The sequence below is a fragment of the Rhea pennata genome, chromosome 1, assembly GCF_028389875.1.
Source record: "Rhea pennata isolate bPtePen1 chromosome 1, bPtePen1.pri, whole genome shotgun sequence".
Classification (NCBI taxonomy): domain Eukaryota; kingdom Metazoa; phylum Chordata; class Aves; order Rheiformes; family Rheidae; genus Rhea; species Rhea pennata.
In genome coordinates this window covers 196,782,540-196,801,159 of record NC_084663.1, presented here as the reverse complement: position 1 = coordinate 196,801,159, position 18,620 = coordinate 196,782,540, and the positions used below count along the sequence as shown (strand labels likewise).

At 38.2% G+C, this 18,620-nt stretch overlaps 1 protein-coding gene across 1 annotated transcript in view; it reads right to left on the bottom strand.

Moving 5' to 3' along the window:
* MICU2 (mitochondrial calcium uptake 2) overlaps positions 1 to 18,620 on the bottom strand; it is a 166,404-nt gene that overhangs the window by 28,593 nt on the left and 119,191 nt on the right. The window contains exons 4-8 of the mRNA XM_062583607.1: positions 18,234 to 18,265; positions 18,044 to 18,119; positions 13,485 to 13,532; positions 9,277 to 9,359; positions 1,503 to 1,565 (exon numbers count right to left, since the gene is read on the bottom strand). Coding sequence (XP_062439591.1) covers positions 1,503 to 1,565; positions 9,277 to 9,359; positions 13,485 to 13,532; positions 18,044 to 18,119; positions 18,234 to 18,265 — 302 coding nt within the window. The remainder of the gene's footprint in view (positions 1 to 1,502; positions 1,566 to 9,276; positions 9,360 to 13,484; positions 13,533 to 18,043; positions 18,120 to 18,233; positions 18,266 to 18,620) is intronic.

Here is an 18,620-nt window from a genome sequence, read left to right as displayed (position 1 = left end):
CAATTAGGAATTCTGAAGATGAAATTTAAAGTAAGACAAAAACAAAATAAGACATTCAGGCTCAGGTATTTAATTAGCTTCCAATAAGCTTATGTGTTTATGGCTAAATCTGTCCAGCTGTATCAAAGTTTCTCTGGAAATATTATACCATAGTGTGCATTCACGCAGAACAAAGATCCTTTTCCTTTCACTGTTGTGGCAGTTGAGTCTCAATTGAAATTGGTTTTGAAGAGCAGACAACTCTTAATCCTAGCTATTTTAATCTGGTGATTGATGAAAAGATTCAGAAAGAAAAAAAAAAAAAAAAGAGGAGATGGCTGTTACTCAGTCAAACAAATTTCAATAGATCCTGTATCCATAGTGGCAGAGCAGGATCTTCATGCAATAAAAGACAATTTTTGTTTATGTCTAGTAAACTTTAATCATGTGTAGTAAACATTAAGTGCTAGCAATACTGTCACTTCCACTTTCTCCCCCAGGTTGGTGAAAAGCTAAAGAACAAGAGCTGGACCTACTCTTTGCTGCTGCATGGCTGGTTTATAAACCAAGTATAAGTTTCTTACTGAATGCTTCCAATATTAGCAGTCTTTGCCCATTGCTGAATTATCCATTTTCAATTTAAGACTGGAAGTAAGTCCGTGGTGAGAAAAATATCCTTGAACTACACCATCTAATTTAAGCATGCAACAGAAGCAGTGCCGCTGATGCAGGCGAACTGCCTCGTAGTCACAGATGGAGCGAATCCGTCTTTACTCTTCCCTTGCCCCTCGATTTATCAGCTTCTTCTGAGGTGTTTGCAGCACGCTGAGGACTCCCCCTCTCCATTTTTCAGTTTCTTTCAAACTAGTCCATGCTACGGACTAACTTGTCTCTGTGTTGGGCAGAGGCTGAAGGAGAGGTGAGAGCTGGCAGAGACTCACCGAAGGAGAGGGTAGGTCACACTGGTGGCACTTGGGGGAAAACAGTCAGAAGAGAGCAGGATTTACCTGCTCCTTTCACCAAGGACACACATTTGCCACTTGCTAATGGTCTGTAATCCAGTGAAACTCTGGACCCAAATGGAAGATTGTATTGTAAGGTTCCTCCTCCTCCTGGTCTGGATTTAAGCCACTGCATCGGCAGCACTGTTCTAGGTAAGTTTAAGGTATCGATTTTTATCTGGAAAGTTGCCTTTTCTCATGTGGCAACACAGCGTTCTTCCTGAGTTTTTCATAAATAAGAAAGTTACTTTCAAATAGAAGCTTACAGAAATTAAATAATGAAGTGACTACACAGTAATAAAATACATTAATTGCACATATTTCATCAGGAGATTCAGAAGGAAAGAACATTTTTCTTCCCCAGTTAGAAAGCAGAGGTGACAAATCACGCACTTTCATTTAATTGAAGCACTAACGCTGGTGCTTATAGAGCCATCTAAAAGCACTGAAAAAATAACAAAGTTCACAGAAAATATGACAGTGCCTTTCAAAGAAAATAATAAATGCATGCCTATTTCATACCTGGAATATTGTCTCATTTCCAGCTGTTTTCAAATCATCTTGCTTCCCAATGATTCTCTGTAGCTGTATTTGTTTAAACATGACAAAACACAAGAAAATTATAAGTTTCGTCTTACAAGAGTCTCCTTTTTCAGAAACTTGCATTAATTTCACCTTTTCTTAATTACAAACTCAATATGCTTTTGCAAGTTTCTCTAGTCATGACAAACTTTTTACATACTTAAGGATATTTTGCTATTTGAGACACACTGCTAAAAATGTCTTATCCTGTGTGGTTAATTCAGCCAAGCATAGCCTATTGAACGGTCTCTCTCCTTGCTACCCAACGCTGGCTCTGTTTTTAGAAGAGATTCTCCTGTATTAGAGGATTTTCTCTTAGCATTCACTACACAAGATGTTGAAATTCAGGGGTATTCTATCTGGGAACATTTGGGGAATAATATAGTTATTCTGTGATTTTCACACTGTCCTGTGTGCTTTACATGGTTCTGTAAAGGACAAGATCTGCTAAACATGAAAAACATACCTGTTTAAACCTGGTACTACACAACTAACAAAAACTGTTATTTAATCAAATAAGCAAACATATTTTCAGACGTGGCATAAAGCAGAATATGGTCCATTTCCCCTCCACTGCACCAATAAACTAATCTCGAATGAGATATATAACAAGATTTTAAGAAGTATTAAAATGACTCAGATATTTAAAGATAAACTTCTACTCTCCAAAATAAGGCTTTGAGGAAATACTGAGAGTGCTCTGATTTGTAGCTTATTATGAGCACCTTAAGTAGCCCTTTCTGAAGCGCCCCATGCTGCTGGCTTTCTTCATGACTGCATTTTCGCTTGAGAAGTCAACGCTGTCACAAGGATGAGGGATTTAACATAGCACAAGGTATACCTACCTTTCACAGAGCCTTGCATGACTCCTCAAATGGAAAGCAAAAACGAAAGAACAAGGGACACATTACATTGAAGGTAGAGATATGGACCTAAACACAACATTCTGGATTTGAAGTCTTTAGGAAAGAGGCTTTTAAAGCTCAGGGTTTGTGAAGCTGCTGCTTTGCTTCTCAAACATTTCTGACTCATCTCTCACCCTGTCCATTACAAAAGGGAAAAAAATGCCATGACCAAATTCACACAGTCATTACTTTGTGTGGTTTTTTTTTCAAATCTCTTTGTAAGGGCTTTAGTTTTTTCTTCTTTTTTTTGGTCACATTGTTGAGAGAAGCAATATGGGCTTGTAAGTAGTGGGTAGGTAAGAACTCTGTTTGCTGTTCATGTTGCCACAGGTCTTCCCTCAGCCGTCACAGTTTGACTAATTGACCTGTTTTTTCTTTTTCTTTTTTTTTTTAATAAACAGTCTCAGTCTGAGTTCTTCACAATAGTTTTCCATTTTTGAAATGGCATGCCTTGACAGTATTTATCAAAAATATAAGTCTAAATCTGCCACAAGACAATTAAACAGTACTAGTTCCTCCTACTTTCTCAATAATCTTTTTATTTTTGATCATTACAAAACAATTGACAAGTATTACAACAGCAATTCAAAAAGTGTTATGAATTTCTTGATGGCAAAATAGCAATATAGAGCTCTGGATAAAAACGTAATTGTTCATCCACATTCACACTGAAAAATTACATTTTTCTTACCTGGAAAATCCATCTTTTGTTCACACATAAGAAATACAGCTGCAAATACTTTCCAAACATTTTTTTCTTATTGAAAAGACAAAATATGATTTTTCTGTTGGATTTTGCTTTTAAAGGACCCTTTAGAAAATCTGTAGAGAATATTAAAGAACACAGACACACAGTATAATTCTTCTTGTAAGTGTTCTGGAAGATTTAATTTGCTGTTTTCTTATAGCACATGTAAATCCTTATGATTCTTGAAAGTACTCCTTGGGAAAAAAAAATGACGATAATTTCCAGTAGTTTGAATATTTTTTCCAGCACAGTGAAGCAACTACTCACAAGGGGATAAAAATTCTGCCCTCCAGCAACGGACTCCAGTATTTAACAGCTTCATGATTCTTTTCATCACCTAGCAGCATATATCTGTGTTTAATATTTATATCTGTTCATCACTATAATACACTGATGGCTAATTCAAAAAGAATGAGGCATGTTATACATAAGTGATAACTCTTTGCCAAAGAAGCATGTTAAGTGATAATCTTTTCAGAAGGTGACAAGACCTAGTAGAAAGGATATGTCTTTTTTAGGGAGAAAAAAAAAGATTTTTCGTCTTTCAGTTGTTTAAGAAAATCTAGAGCTTGTGGATGCCGTAGGACTGTTCAGGCGCTCTACGCTGCCAGAGCTGCTGACAGTTCAGAGCACTGGTGCAGTCTTAGATGAATCTCTACAATTTTTTGTGGTATCTGCTGTACAACCGTACAAAGACAGTCTATTAACAGAGATTAAATCACACAGTTTTTTATGTGCAATCAGAGTTACCCTACCTCCATGCCCAACAGTTTGGAATGTTTGTTAATTTTCCTTAGAAATCTTTCATCAGGACAGAGTTAGGGGAATTCCTTGCTTGTTGGGGATTTCTGGACCCTCGGTAGCCTTATTCTTGATAGCCAGTCTGAGATAAATGTGCAAGTGTTATTATGTGCACTAGTGTCAGGTTCCTCATCAAGGGATGCACGTGTCTGGAAATCCCCCTTGCCAAATTTCATGTTAGCATCTTGGAACTGCCGAGTTCACAGAAGTATCTTTCTGTCCTCATGAAGATGCAGGTAAGAAGTCTCTGAGAAAGACCTCTCTGCAATACGGCAGCAGCCGATTAGAGGATGGCAGGTAACAGCTGACCATGTTGTTTCTACCAAGCCTGCTTCATCTTGGAGTTGTAAGGCTAAGCAAGAAATTGTTGTAGATATCCACCTCAAGACAGAGATTGTTGTGATTCTGGGACCTAATACTGAAATGAGGTGTGATGTTGCTTGTATTTTGGATATTCACCACTGAAACATGGATGAAGGAGAAATTAAAAATAGACTAGCTTGAACACAGACAGGCAGGGAGGAGAGAGAACAAGAGCAGGCTAGGAAAGGAAAGAGCGTTAACTTCTGCTGGAAAAGAGGGAAATAGAAATGGGAAGACTATGCAGGACAGGAGAAACTCTCTCCTTTAAAACATGGAATTGCATTCAAGATCTCTGTTCTTGACGTTACCAAAGAGCAGTGAAGCTACTGGGAAATCACGCATCTCACACCCCTCAGTGGCTGATCTGTACAGATGTGAACAGCCTACCTCCACCACCCGCTGCAAGCATCAAGGACGTGGGTTATGAAGCAGCTTGTCATCCTTCTTGAGCAATTCACATGATATGACTTGTGCCTCTCTATCCGTTAACACTGTTTGACACAGTAGAATCGAGACATACAGAATTCAAAAAACGATGGACATTTTGCAAAGAGGCAAAATTCTTACTTCAGAGAATTTACAGTCCAGCTAGATAACCAGTAGATAATGGACAACAAGGAGGGAGAAGGGGTGACAAAGAGAACGAAAACACTGAAATTTCTTTTTGTATCCCATCCTACTTACATTAATTGCCTCTGAATTACTGATCCTTCCATACTTTTTTTCCAGTACCCTTTCCCCAAACTAAGTTCTCTAACATTATTGTCAAACATTGGATGGAAATAATTAATATTATTATTAATACTGCTCTGTTAACTTTCTGCATGCTGAATATTCTCCTCTTTGCCCTCTATTTTCATGAAGTAGATTTTCAGGATATTTTTTCTAAGGGTATGAGTTATGGAAGGAATTATTTAAGTACCAGCACTTTCAAAAGTTCATGTGAATCACAGATGATGTTTCATTGCATGAAAATACAGCAACTAGTACAAAAGTCTAGGTTATCCACAACTTGCCAATATTTATTGCACTTTTCATCAGTGTAAAAATATTATTGGTAGTGGTGGGTTAACCAGTTAAAGTACATTTACCCAGTATTTTACTGCAGCTGCTCCAGGATTCCTCAAAGAAATAGGGAGATTAACAATGAGTAAACTAACAAAAAGAGGTTTAACTTCCACAGGGTTTGATTTTTGCCTCTGACACAAGAAAACAGAGTAATAATTGTACCTTGTTACAGCTTGTCTAATAAACCCTCTAATAAATCTATTTCAATGATCTTCATTAGATACTTTTATACTAACATTTTAAAGAATTAAAAACACAGCATTCTTCTCTCTGGTAAGAAGAGGATTCATGAACTGTGGTGAAATATCAGAGGCAAAGTTCCACATGGAGAAGTACCACCCTACTTGTGCCTAGCTTTGCCCTGACGATTGGCAGCTCCCAGTTTTCACACTAGGCATTGAGATTGTACAGAGGGGAAAGAAAACAAGGAAGAGAAAAGATATTCCTAGGCTGTACCTTTCAAATATGAAAGAGGAGCATAGTCTAACCTTCTAATAAAAAAACTCCCAGGAATTAACATAATCAGGACTGTGAAAAGGAAAAATATTTATGTCAATTCATATTTGATCACATCTGCGGTGTCAAAATCAAGGAGGAATAAAGCACAAGCTCAAAACTCGTACTTTCTTGCGAGAGTACAATCTCCGCCTTTGCCAGTATGTTGCAGTGCTTGTACCAACCTCATGCAATGCCTCTAACTCTGCCTGTATATGACAAGTCAGCTTGGGCCAAGCAGGGAACCAAGCCCTGGGCTGCTGGCTGGTGGCTCCCTGGTGTGCTCCTGGCTTGGACTAACCAGCACTTCATCTGCAGTGCTGGGGCTTGCTTCAGGGAATAGCTCATGCCAAGCTAAACAGCAATATAGGCAAGACTGAGCCATATGTAATTCCTTCCATAATCCTCCAACTCCATCCTCACAAGCTTTAAACCCTGTAACACCCTCACATGCCTTCATGCCACCCTCCAGACCTTTCAAGGCAAGCTACAAAAGCACCATGCTGGTGAGATGCAGTGCAGTTCCTCCCACATTAGTCCACAGACTCTGGGCTGACAAAAAATAAATGAATAATTACATGTAATGGTCAGTGAACAACACAGTACCACCAAAGATCCAGGGCCAAGGTCTACGTAGTGTAGATTTGTCCCATCTATGTCATCATGCTCAGGGACGTTGAATGGTCCCTGGCCCTAATTCATTTATCATTTTAGATTCAGCCAGACAGTCTGTGTTAGACTTAGCTCTGCTGGACAGTAAAAAAGCCCTGCTGAAGTTAGGGTAGGCAGGAAACTTTGCTGAAGAGCATCTCAAGCTTTACGGCAAATGAGTCTTGCCTAAGACATTCGTCTTTAAATCCTTTTTCACATACTCACAGTTAAGGACTAGATGGTAAGTTAGGAAATAATTTCTAGCATTTGTTTTGAACAAGGACAAGAGGAAGTTGGCTAGGCCAAGACATTCCTGCTGGATTTCATTAAGCATACAAGCTCATCTCTCAAGTGGTGGGAAAAACGTCTTCCAGATGATCTGGAATCAGGTAAAATTATGCAATTAAATGGAGCTGGGTCAAGACAACAATGAATATTTTCTCTTTCTTTCATAATGTTACAGAAACTGCATTAAATGTGATCAATCTTCCTGAAAAATCAATTCAAAACAGTCACATTCCAAGGTATCTTCCAAAACATAGTCTCTTAGTCATTAATTGAAAAAGAGAAGATAATATAATTGCTGGCTCGGTCTGTGCGACACTGTCCAGAACCCACCCACCACGTCACGAACGAGACTGTCGCTGCGGGCCAGAGCTGTGCAAGCGGACGAGACAAACTACAGTCCCCCGAGAACAGCTCAGCTGCATCTTCCTGAGATGCCCCAAGACAAACGATGGATTAGCCGGACGACTCGCTGTTGCATTAACTATGCAGAAACTCCCTACGATGCATTACCTAACCACAGCACACAAAGATGAGGAGAAACACGCACACATTTTTCCAGATTCTTCCATTCCAAAAGCTTTATTTTTAAATGTAACCTTGAAAAATCAAGCTGTGCTTTAAAATAGTCATAAATGTTAAAAAAAAAAAAATCATCTCAGGACTTGCTCAAACCCTCTGGGATTTCTTTGAAGTTAATGGCTCTCCTGAGTTGAGATTGCAATTTATAAGATTTTTTTAAAAATTTTTTGCTATTCTAGTTAATTAACACAATGTATAAAGGACATGCAAAGAAAGTAACAATCTATCTAACTAGAATAATTTTCATTTAATTTGATTTGCCTCTACAGGAATCAAATTATTTTTAGTGATCTTTATTTTTTCCTCTACTTGTGATGACTTTCTGTTGTTAATACTGGCTAATTCAATTACAATTAATTGAAATGGGCAATGGATATTAATTATGTGATTTATTGTATGCTTCCCAAAGACAGTTGTAGTACATTTCTGTAAGAGTCTCCTTATTTGTTTTATACCGACACAGCACTACTTAAAGGAAGTACCACTAAAACGGCATTTTGGTGCTGTGGCACTGCAGGCAGCAACACTTTCACCTGCTTTCATGGACTTACTCTCTTCATAACATGCTATTTTTCAGACAGCTGTAACAGACATTTCAATGACCAGGGTACTCGTTCTACTCTAATAACAATTCATTCAGATTTTATCAGGTTTAGAGATTAAAATTAAAAAAAGTAACAGCTATATTAAAATTTATTTCTTTTTAATCAGCAGAATAATTAATACTTTAATAAAGCAAATTCTGAGTGTACGTTATCTTGCAGCTCAATTAGAGGCTTCCTGGAGTACTATCTTGGGAAACGGTCTAATTTCAAATATTGTTTTCAAAAGGTACTGCTAAAACTGAAAGTAATCTAAAAATATTTTAAAATATATTCAAGTACGACTATCACTTGTAATCTTGCTAAGGCACAATGCACTAAAAATAAGGGCTATCAGTGCAAAAGATTCAGAGTTTAAGGCTACACAAACAGATCTCTGGTAATTTCCTCAACCAGGTAGGTTCATTTTTATTTAGCTTTAGGTTCCCATTGGCTCCCTAGAGCTGTTGCATTAATGACATTCTTTAACATTAGCCTAGTGACAGAAAGTAATCTGCACTATATGACAGTGATCATTTTGGCTTCTTATAAAATCCTGTCTCTAGTCACGTCCAATATGAATGAAGGCTCTGAATGAAGAGGGGAGTCTACTAAAAATTATGTTGGTTAATTTTACTTTCTACATCTGATATGAAATATTTAGTAAATAGTTTCCTGCTAAATACTTCGAAGTTTTATAAGCTGTATTATTACTCCTACTCCTCTCCAGATCTTCAAAGCAGGATTTCATTTTTGGAACATCTGTCTCTCTCCATCGCATTTTATACAAAGCATTGGAAAAATACCGTTTCTCCCTAAACTGCAAATTAGTAATAAACCTGTGGAACAGCAAATAAAACTAATAAAAAAATAAAAGATGATAGTAAGTTTAAAAAATGATTCAGAATATTTAGAAAATGAAAGATTGTTTCAGATGATTACTTAAATTAGGTCACAGCATTAAGGGATGTATGACAACTCCTATCTTCTCAGCAACAGATTTTTACATACAAGTCAAAAGTAACATTTATAAAACATGATTCATATATGATAATGATTTCTATAGCAATGCTTTGATATGCACTCTTTTACTGTGAAGTGTTTTAGCAGGGGTGTGATCACAGATTGAATGGACAGATAGGTTTGAAGAATTTAACGCATTCTCCATTTAGCAAATATAACCTATGGACTTATCTGAATGCTTTAAAAATTAATATGCACATAAGTACACATACCTTAAAAAACTCCTTCTTCTCAACTTGTTCATTGCCATCTATATCCAACATTTTAAAAGCAATCTGAAATCCAGTCTGCGGTTCTGCAATAAAGTGCAAAGAAACTTTATGGTGTGTACAAATGCACACACAGACAGTTACACTGGCACATAAATATTTAATATAAAAAGAGAATGGCCTACAGACTCAATTCTCCATAGTTATGCACATACATCATACTTCCACTAAACCATACCATACCCAATCATAAGCAATCATTTAAAAACACCTTGTTACTACTGCTCCAAGGGATATTTAATGCAAAGGCAAAACAGGAGATGTCAGCAGTGCCTAAACAGAGGGACATTTGATCTCCACGACTGTGAAAACGTTACTGTCCTGGTCTTATATTCCCTGTAGATTTCTCCATCTCTGGTTACTTCTGCAGTCTAGCTCTAATCGGTGTATTACAGCTGAAAAGTAATCAACTACCCTTTCCGCTCGTCTCTGTCAAAAGCATTTGTATATATGTTCCCATTTACAAAACTTTACACTGCTTTTCCTTCGCTGAGTGGATGCTCCTTTTTGACACAGAATTTGCAGAGTTCTGCCTCTTGCAGGCACTACAAGAAACAGAGTACTCTGAGCTCCTTTCCACAATTTCCTCGTCTTGCTTTGCTTACATGCACACTACGACAGCCACAGAGGAGCAGCGTGCTGCTGAAATGCATTCACACTTCACTGCAGCAGCAAGCACCGATGATCCCAGACACTTCTGGAGCACGTGAACTAACTCCACAACGCAGTCACGTCAGGCGTTAATAGGAAAGCCACCGAGTTACCTCCTCTAGAGCACATTCATGTTCCCAAGAACAATCTTGGACCCACCACAGCACTGAAGCTACTATCTCTAGGGAACACGATGCCTTCAGCATTTTTATTCTGAAAGTGTGTTCTTCCAATTCTATCCAAAAACAAGCTTGAAGTCTTTTTCTTTTCTTTTCTTTTCTTTTCTTTTCTTTTCTTTTCTTTTCTTTTCTTTTCTTTTCTTTTCTTTTCTTTTCTTTTCTTTTCTTTTCTTTTCTTTTCTTTTTTCTTTTCTTTTCTTTTCTTTTCTTTTTTCTTTTAATAATGTGGCAGAAACAGAACCTTTCAGCAAAGGAAACAACTTAAGAAATATCCTGTTCTTTTTAAGTGATTTTTAACTGAACAAGAAGATGGTTAAACAGAGTGTTATATTTACATTTTTTACATCTTCAGCAGCCAATTAAAAGTTTTTTGTTAAGCAACTTTGTGATGTAATGATATTTTATAAATACCATTGCGATCTGCAACTGGCTTTCTCTCCACGGAAATTCTAAATTTTGTGTTACTACTACAAAAGCAGGAAGAGTCTATCCTATAGCATATTTAGAGAATAAAAGTAATTGATGTGTTTAATAGAAATTTATACCATCTGTGTTGAAATTTTCAGATAAGAAAGCTGTTACTGAAAAATATAGTACCTAAAGCCTGCTTATGCTGTTCAGAGATGACATACTTACCTGATATGATGCAACACCAACGGTATGCATCATAAAATAAACACAGTTCAAAGAATACCTCAGATATATTTGTATTTAATTAGAATCAGGCAGAATTCCAAACTCTGAACACAAGAACTTCACCTTAGCTGTGCCTGCAGCTTGCTTCCCCTGCAACCCGTTCCTGCTTTGACAAACTGTCAAGGTTTGTGACGGCTAATTGGAGCAAGCTTTTAGCAAAGGTGACAGGTTCAGTTCCTGGGCCCATCCACCAAGCAGGGCTTTACCAGAGGTTCCATTAACCAACTTCTGAGAACGAAATTCAATACTGCACTGAAAGGAGATAGATAATGATGATATAAGGCACCTAGCACAGAGCACAGGGGATTGCAATGGGCAAAATAAAGCCTTTGTCTGCCACAAAAACACATTTTTCAAGATCAGCATTGTTATGCGGATGCTGCCGTTACATGCAAGGCAGCATGGTCTGGTCAACAGAATACTAGAACCGTGACTCGGGAAATCGAGTGATCCTGTTCTGGTTTGCTTATCGGTCTGCTGGTGATTTAGAAGAATTCCTTCAAATAAGCCATTAATATTTTAATAAATCTCACATTAATTCTCACTAGAAAGGGAAAAAGGTTATGTAGCTGGGGGCTGACATGTGAGGTATTTACTAGATAGAGGTACTAATACTTGCTAACATTTGCTTTCAAATCGATCTTTATGATAACCCCCATGTTAGCTACAGCTAAAGCAGCAACATTAGCTCTGCATTTTCATCCTGCACAGGAAGGTCCCTTCGTTTTTTTCAGTTCAGTACATTCCTATGTAAATTCCCTGAAAAACAACATTATTTGATTGTTTGGAGAAAGGGACCAACATGCTCTGATATTGCTCCAGTTCTCTAATTGTTTAAACCAATAAATCAGCATGAATTTACTTTCAGCCACCAGAGATTTCTAAAGAAACAGATTCTTTGGCATCTACTTCTGCAACTTTGGTTATATTTTTCTGAAGCTATAACAAGGTAATTTTTTTAAAGGAGTTTTTTATTGCAACAATTTTTAATCAGCTTTATGACTGGGCTACACTCTTATATTACTTCTGATTTAAAAAACACTTGAACATGGTACGCTCATGTTCAGTTATCTGTAGCCCTGGACAGTCACTACTGGCTGGGGAAACAGTATATTTATATGGTAAATGGGTTATATTCATGCATATTTGTGCTAAGTAATATACTGTACTAGCTGAAGTTTCTTAAGAGATTACCCTTCACGCCATGTTGAGCGCACCCATGCAGCTCCACTGAGAAGTGACCTAAGTTGTAAAAGGACTATCTAAATGACACAAAAGTTGTATATCAAAGGCTATTAAGACTGGATGCACTCTCCCAGCTCTCTGGAGATGGTATCTAACATCACTCATTGGTGCTACATCAGGAGAGGGTGAAGTGCTACGGCAAGCACAGCTTGTCAGTTTGAGGCCCTCACACGGACCTTGCAGTCATGGAAGTGATTAAGTTCAGGCATCTAAGGCTCAGCTATGCTTTGGGGTAAGAGTAACTGTTTCCTTCCTTCCTTCCCTCATTCCCTCTGTTGAGACTACGAGACCTAGTACGCCTGGTTGGGCTGCATGGACGTGCATCCAGTCTCTCTCACTTTTAGTTTACAGACCCCACTGCGTAATGGTCCCACTCGCATCTTGCCCCAAATCTTTCAATACTCCAGCTTCACCCGCAGCTCATCAGACCAGCACAGGGAGGTGGCCAGCGCAGACTGCAGAGACGGACTAACCATAGATGAGGAAGCTTAGAAGATCCTAGATTACTGCCACTCACAGGCCAAAAAATGCCAACTGTTCACTGATAAAGCAAGTCTGCTTCCTTTAAAAGCACCTTTGAAAGCATCTGCTTTCCTGCCACACTCTCTATTACAGCTGAATGGAACTGCAAGAACAGGCTTTAGGTTCAGGGCTGACTTGTACGGAGGCTGCCACACCTTTCCCCTCCACACTCACTGCAACACATGAGCTTCACGCTTCTTAGCTCAGGAGAGCCAAGAGTTTGGCTACTGAAATTACCAAACAAAAAAGGTTTTAAAAAAAGCACTTGAGAGAAAAGGAAGGAGCAAAAGGAGGGGGAAAGAAATACATACGAAATACGTAGAGGAAATAAAGCCAACAAGAACTGAGAAATGCAATAACTGATTTAAAAAATCACACAAAAGGATGCTGTAGAAGCCTGTTGTCTATCATCCATTACATACCAAAGCACACAAATAATAGGAAACAACCTTTCACATACTGCAAATTTTTTTTATATCACAGCATGAGCTAAAATATTAACCTCTCATGGTCCAAAATGACTAAAACTATTATCCAGAAGACAAATTACTTTATCCTCCCCCACTGTTGTTGTTCTCCTTACTGTGTGGTCCCCTATCCAATGTCTTCCCTCTCTTGCAAAGCATCTTGAAGGACTCTCTTGATCCTGTGGTGCAGAGTTCATCAAGATTTTTGAAGTGACACTGTTGACCAGTGATGACACTATGGAACTAAGTTAGATGCTTTTCTATGTCTTATCACTCTATATAATAGTTTGTTAAATTGGATTAAAATTTAGGAATTTATCAAAAAAAGTCCTTAGGAAGCTGTTAGCAGTTCAGTATTTATGCATATGCTTTTTAAACATGTAATACTTACTTGTAAGGATTGTCAACAAAAACAGGTACTCTGCATATGAGATCAAGCCTGAAATAAAATAGTAAAAAATGTTTCGCAAATAATTTACATACATATAGCCAGACTTGAAAAATCAGGTATTTTAAATTAAAAAATGTAGACTAACATCATGTTAAATAGCTTAAAGTAAGTTTCTTTCATTATTATAAAATAAAGTCCCTACTTCTGTTTTTAGGACTCTGAAGGTGAAATTCCCCATCTAGAGACTCATCAATGTTCACATCTGATCGAGAGAGTTAGGTTTATTTGGTCCTAATAGAAGGCCTGCACTAAATCTTTGGATTTTTACTGAAAACATTCTATGTTTATACAAAAGACAAATAAATTAACTGTGCTTTGTCACATTTAGTACCTGGGAGGAGAACTACTCTAACGTTACCCTGAAGGATCAAAGTATTCCCTGCCCTGGCAGCCTTGAAAAGGCGGAGAACAGCTTCCCTCTAATTCTCCCGGGGAACAGGGCAACACGCAAAGCTGCCAAGCTGCTAGATCGCGCTGATAGTACTGCTGGGCCGCCTGCCAAGAGGAGGCTTCATTTTTTTCTTTCTATTCCTTTTTTTAAAATAGGAACATGTCCTTTCTACAAGGTGAAAGTATTCCCCCCCCCTCGCCTTTGGAAGGAAAATTCCAGTGTTTTCCTTTGAAATACCGCCTCAAATGAAAAGCCTGAACAAACACAAAGATGTGATAGCGTCAAAATAGAGCGTACAAGCTAAAGATAGAGACTGCATAACGGGGATGGTTAAACACCAGAATCCGAACCATCTGCCCTGCAATAATGCTTGAAGACAAAAAAGAAAAAAAAAAAGTAAAGGGCTTTTTTCTAAACTGCCTTTCGAAACAACTGAGCTACTTTTAACTTGTGAACTAGACATTGTATAACGCTAAAGCTGCTTAAAATACCAAAGTTTAGACATGCCTATCTGTGCAAAGATAAACAATTTTTTATAATTTACATTTAGTTAATTGATAGATATGGAATCCACTTAAGCTTTAGCGACAAACAATTAACTTCCGATTAATTACTATACAGAGCCAACAGCATTTGTATTTGGTTTCATATAGTGACTTTACACTTACTGTTTTAAGTACCAGGGTTTGAAATATTAAATTGCTGAATACAACAGTCTGAATATCTGAGGATAGGTCTTATCTAAAGACAGGTCTAATACTGATCCTGTTGCTGATTCACTATGTCTCCATACCTCAATTTTCCTCTCCATCAAAATAGGGCTATTAACCTACTATCCAGCATGTGAATCATGTTTAACTCAGCATAATACTACAATCATACAATACACTATGCAAATAAAAATATTTTTATCTCAAAGATTTATTTTTGTTTACAAGTTTCAGGATCATTGTCACATCACTAGACTAATACAGTCATTAAAGTGTAAATTATCTGTATTACTGTAAAGCTTGGAGACATGTTCCTAGACAAGGTGTCCAGGATTCCTACAAATGCAAAAAGAAAGAGAGCCCCTGCTCCATATATATATATGTATTTTTTAGCTTACATGCTTAAGTAGAAAAGCATGTAAAATAAAAGATGGGTAGAGACGAAATAGGAGAAAAAGAAATCAAGCTGAACAGCATGACAGAAGTGATCAAGACCCCTTCTCCCTAATTTTGTTTTGTACGTGTCACAGCAGAAGAATGTTTTTAAAAAAATAAGACAAGGAGGTAACTTTCCACGTCCACACAGACCCCCCCCCTCCACGCAGCGTGGACAGCAGCAGGACCAGCACAAAGATCCCCGATGACCTGGGAAAGGACGACAGGCTGCTTACGCCAGGTAGGACGGAGATGGGAGAGCCCAGTGCTGGGATACAAAAGAGGAGACGACACACTCAGAGCAGGGAACTACGAAAAACATCTTTATCAAAGCGCTCGGAAGGACGTTAGCAAGGCAGATGATGCTTGTTAAAGCTGGAGGGAAAAAAACCCTTTGTAACAACTGAGATACAAAATGCAAAGAGCTTGGGGAGTTTTAGCTATCCAGGCGGACAGGGAAGAGCCTATCTTGGAAAATTTTGCAGAAAGAATCTGCAAACTTTGTACAGAGATGGAAGGATGGAAGAAGAGACCAGTTTAAAGACAGCACCCTGCTTCTGGGCCCAAGCGAGAAGCGTGATGGCACTATTCGCTCTAACTGCAGAAGGCTGAAACTATTTTGGTCATGTTATCTTAAGCTGATTGAGAAGTCACTACAGTGAAATAAGTATAAAGGTAAAAATAATAAAAAATGTATTAAAAAAAAATCTCGATTGTTTTTTAAAAACTTGTCTCAGTGTCATAAAGCAAAGCCACAGCATGTTTGGTACAATCAGTCTGCCAGAAAACATCAAAATCAGCATATATCAGGGCTGAACTTGAGATAAGATTTAATCTGTGGATTTATTGCCATAAAAATTCTTCTCATAATTTACTGTTCTTTTACTATTTCTAGTGAGAGGTGTACAATTTATGCATATAGTAAATTAAGTACTTTTTTTTTATTTTGAAGTTACTCAAATTTTACATTTAAAATATGCAAGAAATAATAATAAAAGAGAAAGCTGAATTTATGTCCAAGCAAAATTAAAAAGATAAAAACTTCACATACTGTCGAATGATTCAGCATACTCGTAACCAAGGTCCTGCATTTAGCAGTAGCAAAAATATTGCAATCTTCTAATCACTATCCCTTCCTGGAAAACTCTATCCTCAAGCTTTAGAGCAAATGCTGATAATACAATATCCTTATTGTTGAATAAATCATGAATATACTCACAGAATATGATACGAATTTTAAAACTGCCCACTAGAAGGCAGAATTCCCTAGCTTTAAGTTTTACCAACTGGACTGATGACAACATTCTCTGTACTTAATATTTAAATAACAATTTGGTGGTTGTTAAAATAATCTCAGCTGTACAGTGGAGCAGGTGTAGATTCATTATTTTGGTACTTGTAAAAGCAGTATTTAAAATACATAAATATTTATAGCGTTCTCAATGTACTAATGGATCTTAAGACAAAAGCATCACTAGAGAGGCGACATGACCAAAAACGGTCGAAATTCCACGTGCTGCCGACGCACACAGATGACTGCATCAAATTTTCCTGCATCATCTGAGACTCCTGCTGGATTTTGGGAGGACAGAGTACAGGGTCCCACAGTCCTAAGCAACAGAAGATCCATGGCCCAGAATGGCACCACTACAAAACCACTGCAAATAGACTTTAAACCAGCAGTGATAGAGGAAGAATATCCAAGAGTTACAGACTAGGAATCCTTTAAACCCCACCTAAAATTGCCCTGGGAAAGCATATCGTGATTAGTAATTTGAATATTTGAAAGTGACTGAATATTCAAAAAGCCTTCTCTAGGATTGGAAAAAATTGTTCGACACGTTCAGAGATGTCACAGGGTGACGGGGGCATTTTGAGGGAACGTGGGCAGCCTCGGCGTCACGCAGACAGACTGAAAGCAAGCTGAAACCCTCTGCTCCACGTGGCTGGGCAGGACACAGCTCCTGCATGGGCTTTGCAGGAGCGGACGGGCAAGCGAGGCAACCCGCTGAAGACCCATCCACTTTGGCAGAGCGCTGCAAGGCACGAGCCCCACACGGCAGGGACCGGCTAAATGCCACGGGCTGCGACTGAGCGCTGCTCTCGGGTCACAAGCCGCCATCCATGCCCACGGGTCTCCTGCTAAGGAATGGCAGCAGTGGAAAGGCATCTTTATTCTTCCAGAAAGGGCCACCGGGTAAGGGATTCAGACCGACCTCCTCAAAACAGAAAGCCTGTGAATAGAGACCGTGCAACCTTCTCCATAGCTACTTCCAGTCTTTGTTATTGATGAAATTGTTGCTCGCTCATTTGTTTGGTTTCCTGGATCCTCTTGTTTCTTTTTGCCCCCTTCAATTAATTTTGGATAATGAAGCGTTTACTTGTTTTTCTTTAACTCCCTGTTGCTAGATAAGTAATAGCTCCCAGAGGTTCGAGTTCCCCTTCTGCAGCCAGACACGAGGCTGAAACAACCCCAAGCACCCAGGGCCCCCGCGCTCCTTGAAGAGGGACGAATGAATTCCCTGCTCTTGGAACTGGGAACGCCACTTTCCATAATCAGATACAAGTTTTATCTTTAGTCTCAGTTTCAGTGCATTTAAATTATATAATGAAACAGCAGTTGATTAATAACAAAAGTCCATTTTGTACTGAAATTTTGTACTGAAATCACCCTCTTAGCAATTGGATACAGACTGCTGCCTCTTTCAGGCCTTCTCCTTCTCTGCCTTAATAGGTTTTCTGTTTTTTATTTCCCTGCATCCTACAGGTACCCCAGAGTTTTCAATACCCAGCTCTGCCTCCTTAAACCTCCTTGTATAACTGAGATTTGTCAAGGAGGCAACTCCTAGACAGACAGAGATGACGTCAAATCCATGGAAGCTTTTTAAAAAATATATTCAATTCATACTACATATTGAGATCAAAAGCAAGATTATTTTTCAGTATCAAAAGTGCCTCGTTACCTTTATCACCAAGCTCTCTAAAAAAGGTCGGTCCAGGTTTAGCTTTTGTAACACTTGCCAGTGTAGCATCTACCTCCTTTAAAGACACAAACAAGAAGATATAAAACCGGTTTCGAAAGAGGAGTCCATCTGGTTGAGTAACAGAAAGAACGCAAGTTCTTTTGAAGAACGAAAGGAACATTTTGCTTACCTTTTTTGTCAGTTTCTTGGCTGAAGCTTTACCTATAATAAAAAAAAAAAATCATCATTATTCAATAACAAACTGCCTTTAAACTTTGATCAAGTTCTGTGGCATTTCTTCTGATTTTTATGGGGAAATAGTAAGTAATATGAAACAGAATATTTTGTAGTGGGCAGTTTGTTTCTAATTCCCACAACGATCAAGAAAGAACAACATATTAAAGTAATGTGAGCAATCTGTTCAGATGTTCTTGCAACCTAGGCAAAACCACAAACTACTCAAGTGTCTTGGACTAACCTACTAGTGTGATTTTGAATACTGTGGACTGCAAATGTACTATATATTCCAAAATCAGGTTATGCAGTAAAAAAACCCTCTGCATTATTTACAAATGGT